Source organism: Magnolia sinica, chromosome 2, assembly GCF_029962835.1.
Source record: "Magnolia sinica isolate HGM2019 chromosome 2, MsV1, whole genome shotgun sequence".
NCBI lineage: Eukaryota > Viridiplantae > Streptophyta > Magnoliopsida > Magnoliales > Magnoliaceae > Magnolia > Magnolia sinica.
The window spans coordinates 21,552,279-21,576,516 of NC_080574.1; the positions used below are offsets into that span (position 1 = coordinate 21,552,279).

General features: G+C 41.8%; 2 protein-coding genes and 1 long non-coding RNA gene across 6 annotated transcripts in view; 1 reads left to right on the forward strand and 2 right to left on the reverse strand.

Annotated features, from left to right (window-relative positions):
* LOC131236594 (protein translocase subunit SECA2, chloroplastic) overlaps positions 1-24,238 on the reverse strand; it is a 71,415-nt gene that overhangs the window by 29,968 nt on the left and 17,209 nt on the right. For 2 of the 4 annotated variants that reach the window (XM_058233879.1, XM_058233878.1), the window contains exons 1-4: positions 2,319-2,645; positions 2,028-2,232; positions 1,861-1,925; positions 1,632-1,752 (exon numbers count right to left, since the gene is read on the reverse strand). In XM_058233879.1, coding sequence (XP_058089862.1) covers positions 1,632-1,752; positions 1,861-1,925; positions 2,028-2,232; positions 2,319-2,483 — 556 coding nt within the window. In that variant the 5' untranslated portion in view covers positions 2,484-2,645. Of the gene's footprint in view, positions 1-1,631; positions 1,753-1,860; positions 1,926-2,027; positions 2,233-2,318; positions 2,646-18,213; positions 18,343-18,542; positions 18,663-20,048; positions 20,286-24,238 lie in introns of those variants that run through there. The other 2 variants (XM_058233881.1, XM_058233880.1) reach the window with 2 other exon arrangements.
* LOC131236595 (lipase-like PAD4) lies at positions 8,036-11,663 on the reverse strand. Its single transcript, XM_058233882.1, has 4 exons — positions 11,297-11,663; positions 10,891-11,197; positions 9,297-10,031; positions 8,036-9,179 (listed from the first exon to the last, which is right to left on the reverse strand). Exons 1-4 carry the CDS (start codon positions 11,323-11,325, stop codon positions 8,358-8,360), a joined length of 1,893 nt encoding a protein of 630 aa, XP_058089865.1. The 5' UTR covers positions 11,326-11,663; the 3' UTR covers positions 8,036-8,357.
* Positions 16,534-17,190, forward strand: LOC131236596 (uncharacterized). Its single transcript, XR_009166797.1, has 2 exons — positions 16,534-16,669; positions 17,005-17,190. It is a non-coding gene; the product is annotated as an uncharacterized LOC131236596 (long non-coding RNA).

Here is a 24,238-nt window from a genome sequence, read left to right on the forward strand (position 1 = left end):
TTTACAAAACGAATCCGCTTTAGGGCGTGTTTGGATTCACGGTTTCGAGTATATAGTATTGTATTAGTGGGGTTGATGGGACATGTCCCTCGTTTGGAAACGAACGGCGGGCGACACATTCAACGCGCGCTAATACGCCCGAGAACCACTTTGCATCATCGATGGGATTGTACCGCGTAACCGGCCAGACGTTCAGTCAGACATAAACAAGAAGAAAGCATTTTCTTCTTTCACTGTGTTGCTGGTAATGCCCAGTATGGCCGTCTTTTGACAAACCCACACCGTCCATCATCTTCCTCTTGAGATTTAAACCATGAATGGTGAGCTTTGATCATCCGATGATGTGGCTCACTGAGACAATCAAGCTGAAACAATAGCCGAACGGTCTTCTTTTGATCATTGTAGTGATCATGAGGAAGTACATGGCCTTGAAAGGTCAAAATATTTTTGATGGGTTTTTCTCCCTCTACCTGATGAACGGTTCAGATCCACCTTTCACTGCACGATGGTGGCCCACAAAGAAAAGACGGAACCTCTGTTTCGCAACAGAGTCGACGTATGTCGACTCTGTAAGTTTGGTGGCCCACTTATTGAAGCTTCTTGGAAAATTCACTCCGTCCATTGGATTTAAGACGAAAAACCATCCGGAAGGGAGTGCTTTTGGAGTGAAATCAGCGTGGCCCATGAGGGTGTTTACTCTGCCGTCCATTTCATGTTTAACGGTTGAGATTCTGCAATAGTTTGCATAGAAACGAAAGGACACCTAGGCAAGGGCAATGCCCACCCTCTGAAGTGAATAAACAACTCAGATCATTCAATGGAACAGTGAGTGGGCCCCACTACACACACATATATACATCATGTGGCCCTTATCCAATCGTTTCCAAACATTGATCTGACATGAAATTATATACATTAGAGTAATACGTCCTATCCAAACATTGGTTAGTGGCACGTCTCCGCTGGATGTATTCTGAATATCGCCCAATGTATATGTGAGCAGTACCGGATACAATACAATACAACCAAAACGTGAATCCAAACAAGCCCTTAGGTAGTCGTTTTTAAGCATTAGCATACATACACCAATTTAGTTAAGGTACTTAACTGCAGTTGTTGGAGAATTTGCAAAACAAACCTGTGTTACATACTCTTTTACAAGCAGAGGGCCTCCAATAATTCTCAATAAGTCACAGAACATATCCAATCTATAGTCAATGAGAGCCACCTCCATCGAAGAAAGGAAGGGGAACAAACATGAATCTTGCAAGTCTTGTAGCTAGAACAAATCCCATCACCAAGACACCAACTAATGGGAAGTGGACCGCATGCAACAAGTATGCCCCTGCCAGCTTCCCATCATCACCCAATGGGAAGTGGGCCCCGACACTTAAAACTGTTAAGGCAAGGCCCACTGCCCATTGTGGTCCAATGTGGCTGTAGACATCAAACTTCTAATATGGGTTTGGACTGGATCATTACTTGTGACGCTACTTGATTACATACATAGCATGTGCATCCAATCAAACAAGAGCAGGCACGCAGAAAGACACCGAAAAATACAATCGCATCAGTTTACACTTTCTTGTCATTTTCAAAAGATAACAGATCAGTTACAGCTGAAAGCATACCATGAACTCCATCGCCTGTTAGTGCATTCAGATAAGCTGCTAATGTCGAAACGAGAGTCTTCCCCTCACCTGTCTTCATCTCAGCAATAGAACCATCATGAAGCACCGCCCCACCAATAATCTGGCCACAATACGTCAGAAAGACGAGAACAAGGTTAGATTTCTAAACAGACACTGCAGAAAGAAATCAAAAATAAATAAGCAAACAAAGGAGCGCAAAGACAAATACCTGGACATCAAAATGCCGCATCCCAAGCTTCCTTTTTGCAGCTTCGCGGACGACAGCAAATGCCTCTGAAGAAAAGCGCAAGAACCCAACAAATTTCCAAACAAATATGAGGCAGGTGAGAAGAAGAAGAAAACGAAACGCAAATGTGAGATAGAATAGTTTCGAACCAGCTTGAATATCCGCTAGCGTTTCTCCCTGGCTCAGACGATGACGGAATTCGTCCGTCTTTGCAGTAAGCTGTTCATCAGACAATCGAAGAACCTGCGGCTCGAGAGAATTGACAGAGTCGACAAGGCGGTAGTAGTCTTGGACGACCCAGTAGTTTAAGCTTATGAAATCTCTCCAATTCTTCTTGAAATGAATGACATTTTCCTGAAGAAAAAATACAAAAATGAAATAAAAAGCAAGATGAGAGAGAGAGAGAGAGAGAGAGAGAGAGAGAGAGAGAGAGGCAATACCTTGAGGGAAGCGACGAGAGGTAGCTTGCTAGTACCGCATATTCGTGATGAGCGAAGGAAAGAAGGAGAAGGGACAGTTGGAAAGGGTTTTGTTTTCAAGGGAGGGAAGCGTTTGGAAGTGGGAAAGGCAGCGTTAGGGAGAGAAGGGGCGAGAGAAAATGCCATGGCGTGTTTGTTGAAATGCAAGCGAGTTAATACCGCATCTGTAGAGGGTGGTGGTATAAAGCAAGCGCAAACAATGACGAGTCCGGACTGAGGAGATTCCAAGTTCTGACCCTATTTCTATGATAATTTCCCGCTTCCTGCCTGCAAGTGGGAATTGCGTATGGGTTGAGCCGTTGGCAGGATGCGCTTATCTGACGTTGGACGACCTATCAACTTTGGCCTGGCATGTTTGGCCTATTAATTTTCAAGCCAGGCTTAAATTGTGGAATTTAGCCCAGCTTAACCTTACCTCCCGCTCCGATATCAATTTGACCTAGGATAATTAACCACTTGCTCTAAAAGCTCTAAATGATACAGCATGGCAAATTAATTTATTTATCTTATAGCTCAGGCCTCAAATTAATGGATTAGGTCTTTGATAGAGCCTTCCTCGTGGTCTCCAAATCCATGGATTATGAATCATGAGTCCAGTGTGAAAATGCCCCCACATTAAGTAACATTTGAATTAGGGCTGAAAGTCGGACGCGTGGAGGGGGCGTTGGGGCTCAACCTTAGCCCACCCAAGATTCCTATTCCTCAACCCTAACCCAACCCAACCCAACCCAACCCAACCTTAGATTGGGAATCCTCAACCCAAGCCCAACCCAAGCGGGCTCGGTCGGGTTGGTGAAGTAGATATATGCTAATATTTTCATTATTACATTAGTCTTTTATATTTTTAATACAAGTCTTATTTTTTTGTACCTATAATTTTATTGATTATATATGACGAACAAACTAATATATAGGACTATTCCTCCTTTAAAATTTGTATTGTGTATCAAGCGTGTATCAAGCAATCTATTTGGGAGAGAGAAATCCGGCGTAACTTGTTACCTTGAGTCATCGAAAATGATGTGGACCAATGAAACCTAACGGCATTGGAATTTCCTATGCCTTCAACACAAACGATCCACACTCAATTATAATTAATTTATAAGGAACTTATATATTGATCGGGTACGGGTCGGGTCGGGTCGGGCAACCCGAGCCCAACCCAAGTTTTATCGGGTTGGTGTTTGTATGGCCCAAGCCCGAGACCAAACCCAATATATCCTGCCCAAGCCCAACCCAATGTCGGGTCGATCACGGGTCGGTCGGGTTGAACCTGCCCAACTTTCAGCCCTAATTTGAATTGGTTAAGGATCCATTGTGACATCGTTAGGCAGAAGAACCTCAAAGGCAAATCTTGTATATCATTTTGTCCCATGATTTTGAACAAATTTTATCTCTTATCATCATCTTGACATGGCCACTAAAGGATTTTCTTATATTTCTTTCTTGACTTGGATTTTCTCTATTACTTCCAACTGAGTGAGTGGAACTTTTACTCCAAATGCTTGTATCAATGGTCAATACAATGTCTATTGGATCACTGATGAATGATGATTGACATGAATATTAAAATGGAATAAAATCGTTTGGGAAGATTTTCCCTCTTCCAATGGATTAATATAAGCACCTCTTCCATATGGTTTATGGACCGGCCATGACCTCGTAATCCATCGCTTTGGCCCTAGTAAAAGCTGAAAGTTCCATGGCACCATATCCTAAAATTCTCCCAACAGCCAGAACCTCCTTTGTTTTGAATGTAGCCCGCTACCATTGTTCATTTTACATGTTAGGGCCATTGTCCATCCACGGTGGAATGCAAGGGACTCAATTCAAAAAAGTTGTGTGGGCCCCACCACGATGTGTGTGTGTTTTATCCACACTGTCCATCTGTTTTACCAGCTCATCTTCAGGCATGAGCCCAAAATGAGGCAGATTCAAAGCTCAAGTGGAACACACCACAGGAAACAATTGAGATTAAACCCCTACCATTGAAAACTTTTTGGGGGCCACAATTTTTTTTCTCAAACTGATATTAGCAGTCTTCCTTCATCCAGGTTTACATGATTTTATGAACAGGTTGGGTGGCAAATGAATGTCATGGTGGACACTACGAAAGTTTCAAGAGTGGCTATCATTATCCCTACTACTTCCTGTGGTGTGGTCCACTTGAGCTTGGGATCTGCCTCATTTTTGGGCTCAAGCCCTAAAATGGGCTGGAAATGGATAGGCGGTGGGGATTAAACACATTCATCATGGTGGGCCCACTGAGCTTTTCCAGAACTGACATAGGCACTGGAGGGGTCACCGCCAAATCGAGTCCGAATGCCAGTGACCAATTTTTCTGCTAAGACAATGTTAGAACTGAAAACTTATGTAAAGCTGCACTTTCGTCTTACAAATCTTAAACATGAACTTAATTTACCTATTTATTTATCACATAAAATCTCACAAAATAATGACTAGTCAAGGAAAAACACAGCTCAAAGCGCATCAATCATTTGTGGAGGGCATTAGGCCCACCAAGATCATGATTAAGAAATACTATTGATTTTCTGTTATTCACTGCCCAATCAGTGCCTAAATGTACTTGTAACCTCTTCACATCCTTTCTTTTCTTTTCTTTTCTTTCAGCCCACCACAAACATTGGCAATCCATCATCTAGAGTGGACCCCCAATTTGTTGGTAAAAAAGCTAAGATGATGATAATAAGATCATGTTTATTGAGACATGACCCTCATCTTGACACAATTCACAATGGCTAGGCTATGATGAGTGTTGGCCCAATATGTGATAATCCAGACCACTGGTCTGATACATCTCGTCATGCTCCATGGTCCAAATTTTGATAGGAAAATCACTTGTTTTTTACTTGGGAAGCCATAGTCCTCCACCTACCAACATAGCATAGGCACAGGACTCGCTAGAGCTTTGGGTTAAGGCTTCTAAATCATCCTTCTTGAGTACCATACGACAACCCTTCAACTCATGGCCTGCACATACGCTTAATAAGAGAAAATATTGGTTCACATTCAAAAGGAGATGTCCCAATGTTGGTTTACGGGATCTCCCAATTAGAAAGATTATTGGGTCATGGTCCATACACGGCGAGATGCAATAGATATATGATCTGATTACCAAACCATGGTTTCACTTACAAGAATTGAAAACATGCCCACGTCATGGTGAACACGATTCGGATATCATGAAGGGTTAGAATTGGCATATTAAGCTTTGGACTAAAACACGGAAAACCCACAAATTGCAATGAAACATGTTAATAAACATTTCTAAATATCATATCTTATTCGGATATGGGCTTTAAATAGGCCAATTGAGAGGTTATTGTTGTGACTTGTCCGTAGTGTTCAGCTCAAAAACTGATACCTATCGGGCAATATGTATCGGTTTTGGATGATACTTCAAACTTTCTACTGTTGACATTGACACAACCAAGTGTAACCACTTTTACAATGGATGATCCTTCTTGCATTTGAGGACTTGACATGTGATTGGGATGAGCACAATGTGAGTGGAGTAGCTTAACATGAATGGACAACTACCCTTTTTGCATCGACCACACCACGCACGCGCACAAAGGCACCGGATATAAAAAGGAGATGGTGATGATTTCTTTTTTATTGCATGCTTGTTGGAAATCACTTACCAAGCCAACCAAAAAGACTGGGTATGCTGACATAGGAAAAATTAATATTGGATTTTAATCATATCTGTAACAGCATCCCAAGCAACACCCCATCAAAGTAACGAGAGGTTCCATCTATCAATGCTTCCATATTACACTAGTAAAACTGGTTAGTGCAATGCATGTGGAGTGGTTTGCGGTTCAATGGAAAGGGCAAAAGAGAACTGATAGTAAAAAAGTAGGTCTCTTTTAATAGAGAAGTCCATGACAAAAGTTCATTGTAAATTACTTAAAATCCATTTCGATTACTTAAAAACCCCATCACTTTGATGGGGTTTTTCTCCTCAGTTCAGAAGAGAGATAGTGCAACAGGGTGAAAATCGAAGTGTTTCACCGCACTGCTCGACCAATCGAGTGGGCTACTCGATCGGTCGAGGGTTCCGCTCGACCAATCGAGTGAGGCTCGACTCAAAGTCCAGCAACCAATTAAATTAATTCCTCTGAGGTACTCGATCAGTCGAGGGAGGTGCTCAACCGGTCAAGTGGGTCACTCAACCGGTTGAGGACTCTACTCGACCAGTTAAGGTTACGCAGATTTGAGTCCGAAACTTGTGCGGACTGTGGAAACCTGAGGTGGTTTCGCAAGAGGTACGAAAGGGAGTTGCCTAAACTATAAATAGGGGTTCCTAGGGCTTTCCTAGGCAATGCAATGGAGTTTCCTAAAGCTTTGCAAGAGTTTGCTAAAGGGTTTAGGGCTATCAATGGTATGAGAGAGAGAAAAAGAGAGAGAGAAAAAAAAAAAAAAAAGCTTATAGAAGGGAGGTTCTAGTCGTAAAGGTGATCTAATGTGCACTCGACATCTCAACGCTTCTACGTCCTCGCGATCGGTGAGATCTCTCCGTTTTTCTTATTCTCTTATTGTTTATCCACTCCTGCGTGAGTGAAGAAGGTTTGATCCAAGCAGTGTGTGCTTGTGATCGGTTGTAACATTCTACTTCATAGTGGATTGTTGCTCTTGACTGGATCCCGTGGTTTTTACCTCTTTGAGGGTTTTCGACATAAAAATCTCTTGTGTCATGTGGTTTATACTTTGATTTATTTCATTGCTTTATTATCCCATAATTCTAGTGTTTTTGGAAAGCTAGATCCTAAGGTTTTGTGCATGGCCCCCAACACACTTCCTTTCAAATGACATGGTTAAATTGTCTTGAAGTTACATTTATCTTTTGTCACTGACAAATCTTATTAAAGAGTGTTTGATTTTGAGGATTCTACAGGGGGTAAAAAAAAACTATTTCCCTTAATTTGATGAATTTCTTTTATTTGATTTGCAAACAAAAGTGGATTCCACAAGAAAATCATCATTAGGCTCTTCACAAATCCTTTTTTCTAACACAAGAAATGAGATACCAATTGTGTAATGAAAATGGAAACAAGGTGACAATTGTCTAATGAAAATAAGATTTCACATGAGTTTTCGTCGCCAATTAAACACAACCAAGTTTTTGGAGTCCACTATTTTCTTGTCACGATAGAAATCATCGTTACTTTTACTTGAAAGAATCCTCAAAATCAAACATGCCCTAAATATGTAGTAGAGATACAAAGGAATTTCTTGCATTGCCCCAGCTTCACAATCCAAGAAGATTGCATTTTTAACACATAATCCTAGATAAATGGTTCCATCCACATGGCAACAGAACTCCAAACCAATGTATGAGATTACTAAATACTAATGAAGTTGCTTTAAACTCTTTTTTTTTAGAATGAGTACAATATCCTTGAAATAATGTTCTGCCTTGCCAGTAGTTGTTGATGAGATTACATGAATCACCTTCCATGATAGAATGATTAAAATGCACATTAGTTTGGCAACCATGGAAAAAATAATTACCATATTTTTCTTGATGCAATGACTTAAAAGCCTTCAAAAGGGAAGTCTTGAGTGTGGCTGTTAAAGTCAATTTAATTTGAAGAATACCATTCAAATAAGGAAACAAAGAATAACACAAACTCTGAGCAAACGTCTACGCATTAGACAGCATAAACTAAGTACTCTTTTATTACTAAACAACATTTGCTCAAATACAATATGAATTTGAATCTCTACACACCACTATTACCCATTGAAACCAACCATTAGATTGTAAAACTCTAACCTCTGTCATCTCTAAAATGCCCACCCATCTAAAGTGAATTTCACCCATTTACCCATCATTTCTAAAAAGCTGGTTTTAGTAGTAGTTGTGTCCTATTACTAAGGTACATTTTCTTGATTACAATGCAAACTCAAACCTCTACACACCACTATTATCTGTTGAAACCTACAATTAAAATGAATTCACCCATTTACCCATTAGATGCGCATGCACGGCCCACTAGTTTTGCGCAAGGCAGGTAGAATTCGCAATTCCAACTCCGACTTCAATTCCCTCCAGTCCTCAATCCAAAGAACATAGCTAGAATCCTTTGCTAAGACATCCTTAGAAACCTCCTTTCTCTCAACCAATTCATTTGCGTAGGACTCGAATTTGTTCATGTTCTCCCACAAACTAACCAACTTGCCCGCATCGCGCTCGCTCCTGGCCTCGACTGCCCATTCCCTCGCCTCCTCCAACCTTGCCCAGAAGCATGGATCCTGCGTCAACCCAGCAAACCGGCTCCTCTTCACCTTGTTACTACTCCCTCCACCTTTGCCATCATTACCCACAGTCCTCTCTTTCTCTTGCCACCAGCTATCAAACAATTTGAACCTCGTCTCCCTCCCGTGCATAATGTAATGGCCTTGAGTCCTGTGTTGCCCACTTCTGTAGTAGTCAGCAATTTCCAATGGCTCCACTAGGAGTCTGTAGAAGTGGGCTGCATTAACCCACTTGGCCCGCTTGTGGAAATCATGGGGGAGCTGTTTCTTTTGGAGCATGCCAATGACTTCGTCCCAGAAGTTCCCGAGGTTTAACCGGCACATGTTGACAGTGGAGTCTCTCTTGGAGGATCTCAGCTTGAAGGCATCATAGTAACCCATGTGGTCGTCATGGTAGGCCTTGTACCACTCGACCTGGGCACGATAAGGTGTTATCTTAGAAAGACTGATTGCTAAATTAGCGCTGTTCAGGTTTGGCCTGCGGCCCATGTGTCTCGCCTTCATCAGGCATTTCTGTACTTTCTGAGCTGTTGGATCCTACATTTCATATTAGAGAGAGAATTATAGTTAGATGAGGAAACGAAGACCCTGTTACACTTTTGAAAATCAGATTCAAATTGAAGAGAAGAAGATGCAAAATGGTGGGAATATTACCAGGCTACCCATTCCTAGGGCCTGCAATGCCAATGACATTCCTACGTCGTAACCAGAACTGCAAAGTCCTTGGGTGAAGCCTCTCCTCTTCAAGAACTGTTGGGAGATTTTCGTGATGAAATTCCCATACATGAGATGTTCTTCAATGCTGGAACGAACAGAACTTGTCATGAACAACAAGTGGAGCATTTGTACAATGGCAGTCGAGTTATCGATGCAAATTGCTCCTTCCTCGGAGCAGAAGAGGTAGCTTCCAAATGGTGTATATAGGCTCCGACAAGAAGAGCCTTCTTCTTGTTCTATTTCAGCCGCAGCCTCTGCCGCTGCAAGATGATCTGAAACAAACAGACGGAATTCATCTACATCCTCGTAGGATAATTGGGTAATGGGTTTCCCAGACCTTTGAGGAAACCTCATCAAAGAGTGCCAGAACTCTAGCAGCTGGTTTAGTTGCATGGAGACAGAATCAAGTGGAGCGAAGAGGAGCCTCGGCACGATGTCGTGTTTGGAAACGACGTGGCAAAACCTGCCTCCCCATCTCTCTTTGAGGATCGCTCTTGAAAGAGCTTCATTCCCAAGCAACGGAGATCCGAAGGTGATGCAGAGAAGAGAGACAGTGGAAGAAAGGGATGGGAATGATGAGAGGAGATAAAGAGTGGCGAGCGAAGCGATTGTTCCTCCAATGGAGTGGCCTGTAAAAACCACGGCCTTGTTGCTGCTCACCGTCGCCAAAATCTGCAAGAATTCGTATCCAGCCGACCCAATTCATCAGACCCAAAACAAAATTTCTAAAGGCGCTGAATTCCCATTTCCCATTTTCTTTTTTCTTATCAAACAATCAATCTACCCTTTCAGATTTCTAAACAGAACAATAACTATCATTCATATGCATATGGTTACAATTATCTACATTCATAGTGCCATGAGATTATTAGCTAGTGTATATCATCTTATGAAAATAGAGTGTGTAAAAGTATTAGCCCCAAATAGAGTCCTGTTCTTTTTCTGGATTCAGCAAATTTTGTTTTTCAAGGATGGGAATCTCCATTATAGGTGGGTGGACTGAAAGGAACAAAGGTGTGTTTGGATGCACTGTCTATTTGAATTGAAACAACTAATCTGTTGAAGTGTAAAATGACAATTTGCAATTTTCTTCACATTCATACCAAGGTGGAATAGGCTCCAAATCGCAATTTGGAAGCTTTTTAGTCATGCTCGAAAGAAACATAATAGCAATTTGAGACTACTTCCTTGTGTGATTACACTAAAAGGCAATCAACCATGGCCTTATGTGACTTGTCCGAGTCGACACGGACCCAGTAGGACCTAATCCAGTTCGATACCATGCCATGAGTCGCCCCCGTGAGACATCCCAACTCAGGTGAGTCCCCATTCAACTCAGGATCGAATGAGTCGGACAGAGTCACTGAGTCTTTTAACCATGCAATCTACTTTCACAAATCATAATTCAATCCAGTTCTGCATCCAAATGGGCGACTGAAAGAAAAAAATATCAACCTGAGGCGCACATTCAAAATTCAAGCGTAACCCACCAAGCTCATTTCAAGAGAAATCACTGAGATGAATTACACACCTGACTGAATTCTGCTGAGTTGTTGTATATAGATAGAAACATGTGGAAGAATCCGGCATGGACCAGCCGTCCCAACGACGAGAGCGGATTGTCGCCGTCGCCAGCATGAATCTGAGTGAACGATGAATCCCAATTTGAAACTGGAATCGCTGGAACTCCGGAGAAAGCCACGTAAGCCACATCTCCGATCCGGTCGATCACAAAACGTTCAGGCGCCGTTGAGTTGGCGATGCTACACTGCTGCCATGAATCTGAAAGCAGAGGCGTCGACGCCAGGAAAGCCGCTAACATCTGACTACTCTCAAATCTACAGTGTCATTAAAAAAAAAAAAACATTAATCAGATTCTGCAGAATTCCAATTAAAGGAAAGAAAGAAGAAGCTTCCAGAAGAAAATAGGAACTTACGGTGATGCTTCCTCTCCTCTGGCTACCATTCTTCTTCTTCTTCTTCTTCTCGTCTATGCTGTCAGTTTACTTGGCGTGAAGAAGAAGTCTGGAAGTTGGTTTTTAGTTACATGAGATGATCGTGGGGTGGGTCATAAGTAGCAGCGGTCCAGTCAACAATCACCGAAGCTCTCGTTTTTCAACCGTCCAATCCTCTCGCTCGGATATCAAATGGTGGGGCCCACTAAATGAGTCACCGTCTCACCGAGTGCCGACGACGACCTTGACTCCTGATACTCTTCCAATAGGATCTGCTGATTGGCGCTTGTGGAGATTGGCATCCCACGTGCCTCCATAGAACACATGTGAGATATCCTGGCCATTCATAAACTGGGGCCCAACCTGGATGTGCTATGGACCAAAAATCAGATCGATCCACTCAACAGAAGTTCCACACCTGAAATAGGAAAATTCTTAACAAAATATATTGGACGTAGAAGTGTGGTCCACCGTATTAACATAGTCTCCTAATTTTTGTACCATGGAGGTTTCATGGTGGGGCCTATCTGATGGATGGACCTGATCTCGAACATGTGCCTCGTTGGCAAGCGCGCTTCCAAACCCTTGAAGCGAATCCCTTGGGATTTCTGTGTAGCTGATTGATTTTTACGCGCTTACTTAGAAAAGAACGGATGAGGATGCAAGGAGTGGGTGGCGAGTGATTGACTTGAGAGTCGTCGGCTCAGATGCATTATGTATCCGCGTTGTGTGTCGGACGGTCAATAACGCAGCCCATATGTCTTTTGTTTCCAACGTGTGGACCACATCAGTGATTGGGACTGAAAGATGATCTTTTCCGTTCATCTTGATGGCCCAGTTTTAGTTCCTCGAGATAGTACACGTGGCTGATGTGTTGAGAATCCGAACTGCAGGGTGGACAAACTATGCCAGATTGGGCGATCCAAGCCATCTGATCAACGGACCGTTTACCTTAGAGCTGTCCAGTTCCTGTCAGTTTGATGGCCAGTATTCCCCGATTAGTAACCTTTTTATGCTGCGGGCAATGGGCAATAGGGCCCATTAGATGGACGGTCTAGATTACGTAATGACAAGCTATACAGGCACAGCGGGTGGGTTGCAAGTAACTGATGACTGTTCATCGCAATGAATCAAAAAGGCCGGGAGTGGGAAACGTGGCGGAAGTGGATTGGTTATTGACCCAACACCACTCGTGATGGGTCGGTGTGCTACGCGGATTGCGTACTACACCCGCCCGTCCCTAGCTCCGAACGGGCAGGTCTGTGGGCGGCCCATCGTGATGTATCTGTACATCCAAGCCGTCTATCCCTTTTCTCAGATTATTTTAAGGCAACCAAAACAAAAATAAGGCAGATCCAACGATCAAATGGACCACACCACAGATGACTCTTGCATTTAATGCAACTGATATTTAATGCTTTGTGCATTTTAATGCAACCTAGCTTATTATTTGGTGTGGTCCACTTGATCGTTGGATATGTCTCATTTTTGTTTTTGTGTCTTAAAATAATCTGAGAAAAGGGATTGACGGCTTGGATGTACAGATACATCACAGTGGGCCCACCCACAGACCTGCCCATTCGGAGCTAGGGACGGGCGGGGGTAGTACGCAATCCGCGTCCGTATGGGTTTTATCCTCCCCATCCATCGTTTGCCAGCTCATTTTATGGCAAGAGCCCAAAAGTGATGCAGCTCCAAAGCTCAAGTGGACCATACGAAACAATGGCGGTTGAACGCCCACCGTTAAAAACTTCTGGGGGGCTACAAAAGTTTTGGATCAAGCTTGCATTCTTGTTTTCCCTTTATCCAGGTCTGTATGACCTTATCAACAATTCGGATGGCAAAGAAACAATACAGTGGGCCCTAGAAAGGCTTCCATGATGAGAGTCGGTATCCCCACTTTTTCCTGTGATGTGGTCCAGTTGACATTCGGATCTGCTTCATTTTTTGGCTCATGCCCTAAAATGATCTGTCAAAACTGATGGACGGCGTGGATATAAAAAACACATCAAGGTGGGCCCCACAGGGTGTTGGGTCACACCCAACCAAAATGGCATTTTCTCTCAAGATGATGAATTGGGCCAAGGTCCTAGACTCCTATGTTGGTTTCCCACCATGGTGGGACTCACCCTCCTCCCATGTGTCACTGATGTACAGCTATCCAGACCATAAAAATTGTGGGTCCCATTGTGGATGCAGCATATCTCTAAAATCACAGATCAAGCAATCCCAACCATCCAATTATGGTTACCTATCAAATAGATGGTCATACTTAAAATAGAGTTGCCCAAATTTGAAGGGGAAAATAACACGGTTAGTAATTTCTTCTCAAAGCAAAATTTTCTGTTATGCTCCATCGAGAGTTCGGTGAGGTGTTTGGACATTCTGAATTTCCATATAACTATCCCATATGTACAGTTGAAGAGTCACCACCATCTTTTAAATGGTGCAGATCTAACATATGAATCCAATAAGGTGGATGAATGATGATGGTGGTGACGATGAGGACCGTGACGACGCAAAAGTGAGATTGTATTTTGTATAAAAGCCACTTAGTCCGGACTAATGATGGTATATGTAGAAACTGCCTTTTGAAAACAATGTATGTAACATTTGGTAGTATCATTCGGTACTCTGGTAGATTGGGCAGGTTCATACACATACACTCATAAATTACTCAATCCCCAGCACAAACCTCAAACTGAACTGTCCAGGTTGTGGGCCCACTATAGGTCATGATTCCAAAATCACACTGATTGGAAGATCCTAACTTCAGATTAATGGGAAGTTCTTTGTTGATTTCAGACCATTGAGTGGTCTTCATTTCAATGTGCCCACCAATCAGACAAGATTATGATCCAAGCTTAGACGTATCATGATCCAGAAATTACGGTTTCTTGTGAATCTGACTATCAGATTGGTGGACATTTATTGGACGGTTGAGAATGAAAATCATCCAACAGTCCTACCTCAACAACCAGGTGTAGTAAGTAGTGTAATCAATTCGTCATCCGGACGCGGATTGTTTACTACACCTCCCGTCCCTGGTTCGGAATGCAGAGCGGCTCAAAGGGGCCACCCTGATTTATGGGTTTTATCCATACCGTCCATCCATTTTGCCATTTCATTTTTGGGTACATGCTAAAACATGAGACAGATCGAAGACTAAAAGTGGACCACACCAAAGGAAGCAGCATTTTTCAACGGTAGTTGTTTAATCTACACTGTCTCATTTTTCGGCATGTACCGTAAAATGATATGGAGAAATTGATGAACGGTGTGGATAAAACCCATACATCACGGTTGCCCTTCAGATTGGATGCCACTTCATTATAAGTTTTAAATCGTCGTACTCACTTCCCACGTGTAGGAAAAAAGCAAACCAGTCAAACGTGCGGCTCAGTGAGGCCCCAGACCGGATTATTAAAAATAGGAGCCTGTGGCTGTCTTCTTCAACAGTAAAGTTCATTTTCGGGCGGACGTGGATTGCGTGCCGTGTGCGCTGGGAAAGAGCGGTACCACATGAAAGGGACAGAATCATGGTTTCACGTGGATGCAGATTAGCAACGGGAAGCTAGGTGGGCCCTACCATGATATTTGTGAGAAATTCACTCTGTTCCCCACAAATTTAGGCGAATTTATGGGAGTTGGATTCCGGATGAAATTGACTGGCTTCCAAATGGGTGTCTCATTTGAGTGCTTTTAAAATTGTGATTAAGAGTGTTATCTTTAACAAGAGACACCACTAAGCTAATTATATCAAATTTACACTCGATTAGACTTTGTAGAAGTGCTTAGGATTGAAAATTTGAAAATCTTTAACTCTAAGATAACTCTTGAGTTTTAGGGATCATAGTTAAAAAGAAGGAAGGTGGTAGTCACCCACTCTATTCATACGAGCGTACAATCTTTACTTCACAAGATTTGACTAATTTTTAAAGGATATGGTTAATTCTCACGTACAAAAGATGAAATGTAACGAATGCAATAATGACAACAGTTAATCACCACTGTTTCTTATGGTATGGTCTACCTGATAATTGGATCTGATTCATTTTTGGGATAATGCCCTAAAATGTTATGGAAAAATGGATGGACGACATGGATGCATAATACATACATTGAGGTGGGAGCCACGGTAACCCCACCCCAGGGTAGGTGCCACAATGTCTCGGGTGAGGCCAGGGTCTCGCCTAATCCCTGGCTTGCTATCAAGGTTCAAGGTTCCCATCACCCTTGCCACATGATGATTCCATAGTTCTAAAACTCAGTGACTCAACTCAAAACTCGGCCAAGTCAACTTGTCAAGATCTCAAATCAAGTCTCCATGAAACTCAATTGTAAGCCTCACTCAGCATGAATCATCAAGCCAACTAGACTCAACTACTCAAAGCGACTGACTTGCTCGTGAGAGCATTTCTTAATAATAATAAGAATAATAATAACTAAAGCTCAATGACTCAACTTAAAAGTCAGCTGAGTCGGCTCGAATTGAGTCTCCATGAAACTCAATTGCAAGCCTGACTCAGCATGAATCGTCAGTCAAAATAGCGTTCAAAACCAAGACCTCTGGTAGAGCAGCAACATTTCTAACCAGCACACCATGCATCACAATCACACATCTTTCACTATTTTTACCATACAATACTTTATTTATAAATAACATTAATGTAATTTTTAAATATAAAGTCCAGTCAAGTTAAGACTCATCGGCATCTTCAAGTAAACCTGACCTGACTAAACATCATTTCGTTTTTGAACCACGGATGATTGTAGACCATTCATTTGAAGATCTCATAGCACACAGCAACATGGCAAAAATCACACTGATTGGAGATTCCTGCCGCCGACGCAAAGGCAAATGTGAAACTGATTTTCTGGACTGCTGTTTCTATCTCAAATTTGTAGGCAATCTTTGATGATTAGAATCTATTTCTCATGGACCATCTATGGTGGGAGCTTCTACAAGAACGGTTTGGATTGTCATGAAGTGGGGCAGAAGAGGTGAGCAGCTTCGATGAGCATCTAGGGGCCACCATTGCTAGCAAACCTCAAACTGGAATTGAAGAGCAGAGATGAGAGAGACAAGATGCTGGAAAACGCTCTTAAATTATTGCATTTAGGAGTTCTGCTAAAGCCCACACTTGTCTACATGCTTGTCAATCTACACGCCATTGCACATGCCAATGCCACACATGTGAAGGATCTTAGTCAATCAGGTGGGCCACACTCTTTAGATCTCTATAAAACAGAAAATAAGGCAGTTTTACTTATCTGTGCACCACAGTGCAGAAAACCAGTGGATGGCTATGTTATACATCTTCTTGTATAATACACAGTGGCCCCACCTAATGAGTGGCTTGGCATGATCTTTGGGCCAATTATCTACAAGGTATGGCACGCCTGATGAACTATTGATCTTTCACATGCTTGCTATACTGGCAAAAGCACTGGTGTGTAGATAGTCCGGGTTATACATGTGTGCGCGCTCGGAAAAACTCTGCATTTAGTATTGTCTTGTGGCCTTCAATTTGGTAAGCAGTTCTCCTTTCAGAAATGATACTTACAGCCCATGTTTTTTTATGCATTCGCCCCTTTAATACCCCATGTTTTTTTTGTTTTTTTTTTTAATATGCACACACCCCTCTTAACTATTTGACTTGGAATAAAATAATGTACACGCCTCGTAGGCTGCAGACCTTTCAGTTTTGAGCATTGCTAATTGCACATGACTTTCCATGGTCTGAAAAAAATGATAGACACGCACATAATCTGGACCATTCATCCAATGGCAGGACCTTATGTTGGCCATTACCCAGAAAACAGGCCAATCAGGTGTGCCGAAGTGCTCACTTTTAGGGAGAAAAAAAAAATGACTACTGCACGGTAAGGATAATTCCTGAATTTTGGGACTCATGGCAGGTGAGCCAAACAGAACAGTTAGGATCATTCCTGAATTTTGGGACAGTGGCCAGGATGTGGTATACATCTGCCATGTGTCCTGATGGAAACTCGTGTACACTTAGCATTCCTCTTCAATTTCATTCACATACCTGGATATCACCTTACTGTATGATCTGCTTGCACGGAGCCAAACCGATAAGGGTGCAACTTGAGATGTTCATCGAAGTCCATCTCCCTCCAATACATGGTTTGATGACGCATTAGCCTCTTGCTCACCGTCCATAACTATATACCTGATGAAATCAAACCCTTTGAGAGAGAGAGGGTGCAGCTTGAGATGTCCATCGAAGTTTGAGAGAGAGAGAGAGAGAGAGAGAGAGAGAGAGAGAGAGAGAGAGAGAGATCCTGGTTTCATTGAAAAAAAATATGTGGTCTAATCGAGACCGGATGATCTGAGCTATCCATAAGCTGGACCTTTTTTTTAATAGCCATCTGTTTTCCAAGAACCCAACTTAAGGAATCAAATTCAGGTCCTGTCAGGTTCAGATATGGGTGCCATATATGAGGTACTGAATCCAAATCTGATTGGATCCATATACCCCACCAGTCTAATTTTCAACCACAACTTAGATCCAGAATGGGGTTTGGATCTGAATCAAGTCTAGAATCGAGATTGGACTAGTGTTCAGATCCAGAACCGAAATCAAGTCCATGTAAGCAACATAATTTTTGTATGGTTTTTAAATTATGGAAATAGCCAAACAAAGGATTTTTTTTATAAAAAAAATCACATATCTGGGCACCTGACCTGACCCCATTTCTAATAAGATCCAATCTGTGGACCCCAAATCTGGATCCAGATCTGACTAAATTGGATTGGATACTTGGGGTATCTACGGATCCTGGTAGCCGTGGACAGCCCTAACCAAGAAAGATCCCCATATAAAAGATTACTCAATACTGATCACAGAACAAGATAAAAGCATTGCATATACCTTGATAACCTTGTCGGAGAATCCCACAAAAAGCTTTCCCTGCCAATATAACAAAGCAGTTATAATGGAATCACAAGAAATAGTGCCAACCATCCTGGCATCCACTTGAAACTCATCCTCCGATAACTCCTGCAAGGCAAAGCCCGAGTAAAAGAACTGTAAGAAGAGTCGCTTGAAGGATGGAGAGGACTAAAGCACTGAAAGGAAAGATTATCAGTTTATAAAAAATAAAAAGAAGTTAAATTTTAAGACATACTTCCAACAAAATTATGTGGTTGTGAATATAATAGACTCCATGAGAAAGCCATAAAAAATTGATACACACAGACCTGAACATTGACCATCTTATTCCAACCTCCTGTAAAGAGCCATTTCCCAACCATTTCAACGGCAAAAATAGCACCCTCATGAGTTTGCATTGACCTTACAAGCATGTCATTCTTCCACATCTGGGAAACACAATAAACAAAAGAAATGACATGTTTTTCTTAGAAATAAAACATATTCTCATACTTTCAAAGGTTCTTTTACTTGGGGCATGGGCAGAGATGCCAATCCCCGTGTATGGGAGTTAATACATGAGTAACAGGAGCACGCAGTTTCACACCAAGAGAAAACATCAAGATGGTATTAAGTTAAAGTAACCATTATTTTTCTGAGCCCCACTATCGCTAGTTTCATGTCTCGGTACCTACACTCTCAGCATGTGCCACTGTGGCACGTTTATGCAAAGATCCAAGCCATTCAACAGATTAGCATTCTGTTGTGTATATTCTTTGGCCCAAAAATCAGGCTGGTCTGATAATCAGGTGCACCACATGTGGATTATTGATCATTTTTGTCCAACCGTATGACCAGATAGACTTGATTTGCAACCCACGTCATATAAACACTGGGCCATGAATAACCTTGATCTGACACATGCTACATTGGATGTCTGTACAGAGAAACTAGGATACAGAGTCCTCATGCGTAGCCAACAAATGTCTATATTTCAATAGATAACGGAAAAACTCATGTATGTAAAGTGCATTGAAGCTTTTAATTTCAGATCATGTCGAATGATATAATTTCACAGTGACTACCAATACAATCTGATGGTGCCATTGCAAACAATGCTGACCACCAATAGTTTCCCCAGAGCAGGACACATTTGAGATCTTTACGCATGTTTCTAAATTGACTGTTTCTTTGCTGAACACCAAGAGCTTCCTTCATCTGGGGTCCATTCCAGATCCTTTCATGCATCTCTTCAGTTGTAGTTATTTCTGCCAGTTTTAGACCATCTCATTGATGGCAATTCCCTCTGTCCAGTCCAAATGACAGGATTCTGACTATCACATTCCATCTAGGGTGAGCATTCCAGATCAAGGAAGCCCCAGGCCAAGCAAATCAAAATTCTAAATAGGCCCAGTCCGACAGGTCTGGCCTAACCAACTCAAAGTAAGGGCACAAACCAACCCAGGACCAATTCGTTGACAGCCCTAAATCCATCAGTAAATTGGTTATTTACACATTCTGGTTAAAGGAACTTAGATAGTATGATGGTACAAGGACTTTCTAATGTGAATCAAGAGAAATTACAAGCTCAATGGACTTCTATGTCTATTGTTTAAATTTTAGTTAGCAATTTGGCAGTTTAAAATGGTAAGGCAAAAGAAGACTGAATATTGGCACTGCCCACTTAGATAACTTGAATCAGACTGGGTAGAGCCTGTTAAGAATTCTTTGACTGGACTGGTAGGAAGGTCATTTACTCAGATTGTTCCATCACCCAGTGTGAATTGAAAAAGCTCAACTCAACAGATGGGGCAAAGGTCCGAAGTGTAGCAAACCTTTACACATCCATTCTCATGAGAAGAAACCAGCAAGTGGTTTCCTGCCGAAAGCGACAAAACAGAGGCCAAACTTCCAGGTGTGTCGTCCCCCAATACTGCCAAAGGGCTATGATCACTAAGCAACCATAAACGAACTGTTCCATCCCAACTTCCACTGTAAAGAATCCCATTGCATACTGTTAAAGAAGATACCGCCGATTTATGACCGTTCATAGTGCATACAAGGGTGTAATCCTGAAGAAATGGAAAGTACAGATCAATACAATCTTATGCTTAATGAAGTTGTCAAAACTTTTAATGGGAACTGATGATATTGACAGTGAATTAAAATTGCTCAGGAAATACTAACTACATGGACAGAGAAGAAGAAGGATTAAATCTGTGGGAAAAGTAACTGGTGCATCTAGGAGAAACTAACACCATATTTGGAAACCATGGATTCCATGCCAAACAACAGAAAAGGAAAGGGTTTTCCTTTGATGTGATGATTTGTGTTATTTGGATGGCAAAGAAAAGGGTGGATTCCACCAAGCAATCATTACACTTTCATTCTTGGCACAAGAAACTACGTGAGTATTGCAAGAGGAATATGAGATTTCCACCTGCTACCGAAAGAACTCAAAATTGGAATCCATGTTTCAACAGCTCTCATGGAAATCATTATTGGATAGTTATTGATTTTTCCTTTCTTTTTGCCTTGGATTCCATGTATCCAAACATTCCCTAAACAAACAAACAAACAAACAAACAAAAAAAGCATCGGCAAAATAAGTGGTTATCATATGATCAAACAAATGACATAAGAAGTTCCAGAAAGAAAAATAATGTGAAATATCAACAGTAATGGAGCATGTGGATTCAAAAGGATGAGAAATAACTAACATCTTCGAAACCAGTATATGATGTCTCTTTTTCCACTTAGAGAAATGTCCTGGACTACCACTTAGTTACCATAATCTCTACTTGGGCGCTCACTCATGAATGTGAAACTTGAAGATCCCTTGGAGCATCGTGTTAGGAAGATTCATCTTTAATGTGCAGTTGAAAATGTGGGAATGTACAGAGAATGTTATATGCACTATTAATTCAAAGAGTGATAACATTAACTTATTTATAAATCGTTTATTTTGTCTAGATTGTTCAAGAACTTCTTAACATCAACCTAAAACAAAGTTTTTCAATTTGACAACTTAAAACACTTTTTTTTTTTTGAAAGATGATGAATATTATTAAAATGCAAAAGCCAAGAAAGGAATAAAACATGCAAAGAACAACAACAAAAACAGAAAAAAAGAAAGAAAAAGACCAAAACAAAGAAGACCTACAAAAAGGAACAAAAACAGAGAAGAAAATAAAAAAGCACAGAGCTCAAACTGAACCCACAAACATTAACCTAGAGCCCAATCCCTGATGGACTGGAAAACTCTACACAGAACCCTGCTGACCAAGCTTTTTCACATCGTTGAAACAATGATTATTCCTCTTGAACTAGATGGCCTAGAAGGCGGCGAACAAACCAAGCCTCCGCCTCCTTTTTCTAAGTTTCACCTCCAACATCCCAAGATCTTATGCGAGCTTCAATCGAATAAGGGATCACCTAGGAGACTTCCGCATGAAGCAGAATCACAGAACAAGCTGCAACAGAGAAGGGGCAGTACAGAAGAAGGTGAGAGACAGATTCCACATCCTGGAAGCAGAGGAGACAAACATTCGGAAGAAAAAGGGCCCTCTTCTGAAGGTTGTCAATAGTGAGATATGATTCCTACCAACCAGCTAGGTGAAGGCTGAGATTTTTGGAGTGTCCCCATAGGACCATAAAGGGCCTGTGCAGCTAGGAGGGGCAAGATCCACAGGGGAGGAAATGACATCGACTTCACTGAGAAAGAGCCGGCTCTACCAACTGTCCAAAAGACAGAGTTAACTGCCTTAGGGGTAATCACAGACTCTTGCATGTGAGAAAGGAGCACGAGTAACTCGGCAAATTCATTGTCTTTTAAGCTCCTCTGAAATGGGGGAGTCCACACTCCGCTTGAGCTAGAGAAGAAGCACTCCGAAACTAGGATATCTTGGTTTGGGCACAGTCAAGCTAGAGTTGGGTAGGAGTCTTTAAGAGGAGCAGCCTCACACCAAGGGTTAGACCAAAATCTGACCCTTACACCATTTCCCACCGACAAGGAGAGATTGCTGAATACGAGAACAGCAATCTTATCCACTTCCTTCCAAAGGGCAGGAGACCTATACAAGGAAGATTTCTTAGTCCAACCACCCAACTCTACACCATACTTAGCCATGACAACTTTTTTCCACACAGAATCCTTCTCAGAAACAAAACGCCGGATCCACTTACATAAAAGGGTTGAGTTAACTAAATCAAGGCGCTTAATACCTGCCTCTCCCTCAGAGACCGGCTTGCAGACTTCATTCTGCTTGAGAAGAGGAAACTTCCTAGTGTGGGAGCCACCTTGCCACAAGAAGTTCCTCCGAAGCTTATCAATCTTCAAAAGAACAGACTTAGGGCAACGAAACAAGGACATGAAATAGAAAGGGAGGTTGAAGAGAGATGTTTTGATCATGGTAATTCTCCCACCCAACGATAGAAGGTTACTTTTCCATAGAGATAACTTTTGCTACAACCTCTCGAACACCCTATCCCAGAGGTGCAAAGTAGGGTTACCCACACACAAAGGCAACCCAAGGTATGTAGAGGGGAAAGTTCTCACATGACAACAAAAAACAGAGGCAAGGCCCGTAAGTTCCTCAGCAAACATGTGAATACCCAGAAATTCACTCTTACCACAGTTAATTTTAAGACCCAAGACTACTTTGAACCAACAAATGGACATGGTTAGGCCGACTACCATTGGATTAGAGGGTTCACAGAAGATGAGAGTATCATTGGCAAACTGAAGGTGGTTGATTCTCTTAAGAAGGTTATCTACAACAAACCCTTAGAAAAGGCCAATATCTTGCCTTCTAGATAGCATTCTGCTTAAAGCCTCTAAGACAATAATAAACAGGATGGGGGATAGAGGGTCTCCCTGCTTGAGCCCACGAGTAGCCTTGAAGAAATCAAAGGAGGAACCATTAATAAGAACAGAAAATTTAGATGAGGAAACACAACTCCTAATCCATCCCCAAGTTTCCCAAACCCAAGCCAAGAAAGCATATAGTCCAGAAAATTCCAATTCACATGGTAATATGCTTTCTCCAAGTCTAACTTACAGAAGATACCTTTCTTGCTAGCTCGATGAGAAGAATCAATGCATTCATAGGCCAACAAAGCACTGTCAAGAATCTGTCTCCCAAAGACAAAGGCACTTTGGAAGGAAGAAATAACCTTGGGAAGGACTAGCCTAATCCTAGAACCAAGGATTTTAGCCAGAATTTTATAACAACTACCCTGAGTAGACTGATGGGGCAAAAGTCCTTCATGCATTCAACAACACCCACAACCTTTGGAACCAGAGCTATAAAAGAACAACCCATTTCTGATGGGATATGACCAGTCTAGAAGAAGTTCTGGACAAACGCAATACATCCTGATGCACCAGCTCCCAAAAAGACTGGAAGAAGGCCAGGGGAAACCTGTTAGGACCAGGGGCTTTTACTCTGGCTAAGTCAAAAACTGTGGCCCTGACTTATTCCAGAAGAAAAGGTCTCTCCAAGGATGCCTTTTCCTCTAAAGAAATCTGGGAGAAAGGAAGATCATCAATGAAAGACCTATCATAGCCCTTGTCAGAGAGGAGATGGGTGTAATAGTTAATCATAGCATTAGAAATATTATCTTTATCAGAAAGGTGATCCACACCTCACTCTAGCACTGGCTACCCTGTGGAAGTATTTGGTGCTTTTATCTCTTTCCTTGAGCCAGACAACTCTAGAGCACTGGCACCATTTAATTTCTTCTTCCTTGATTCTAGAAGCATAATTTTAAGACAATTTATCTCTAAGAGTCAAATCCTCATCTGACAAAGGACCCCCTTCCTGTAACATCCCGAATTTTTATGGCCAGAGTTTGTACTCGTGCCCGAGGAAACCGGGTGTTAATAATGTACAACTGGATGCTCTGAAATCGCACCCTATTTTTTTCATTTGGGTCACATCCAAATACATTCATAAAGGTAACATTCACAAGAATAAAATCAACTGTATTGATTATATATCATCAGAGTAAAAGGAATAATCAA

What these genes read in the sequence shown, in the direction of transcription:
- LOC131236595 (XM_058233882.1), bottom strand. Translation starts at nt 11,325, where the DNA reads ATGGTAGCCAGAGGAGAGGAAGCATCACC. An exon ending in AGAGGAGAGGAAGCATCACC is followed by an intron (nt 11,198 to 11,296) that starts GTAAGTTCCTAT and finishes ATGACACTGTAG; the next exon opens with ATTTGAGAGTAGTCAGATGT. An exon ending in CCCTAGGAATGGGTAGCCTG is followed by an intron (nt 9,180 to 9,296) that starts GTAATATTCCCA and finishes TATGAAATGTAG; the next exon opens with GATCCAACAGCTCAGAAAGT.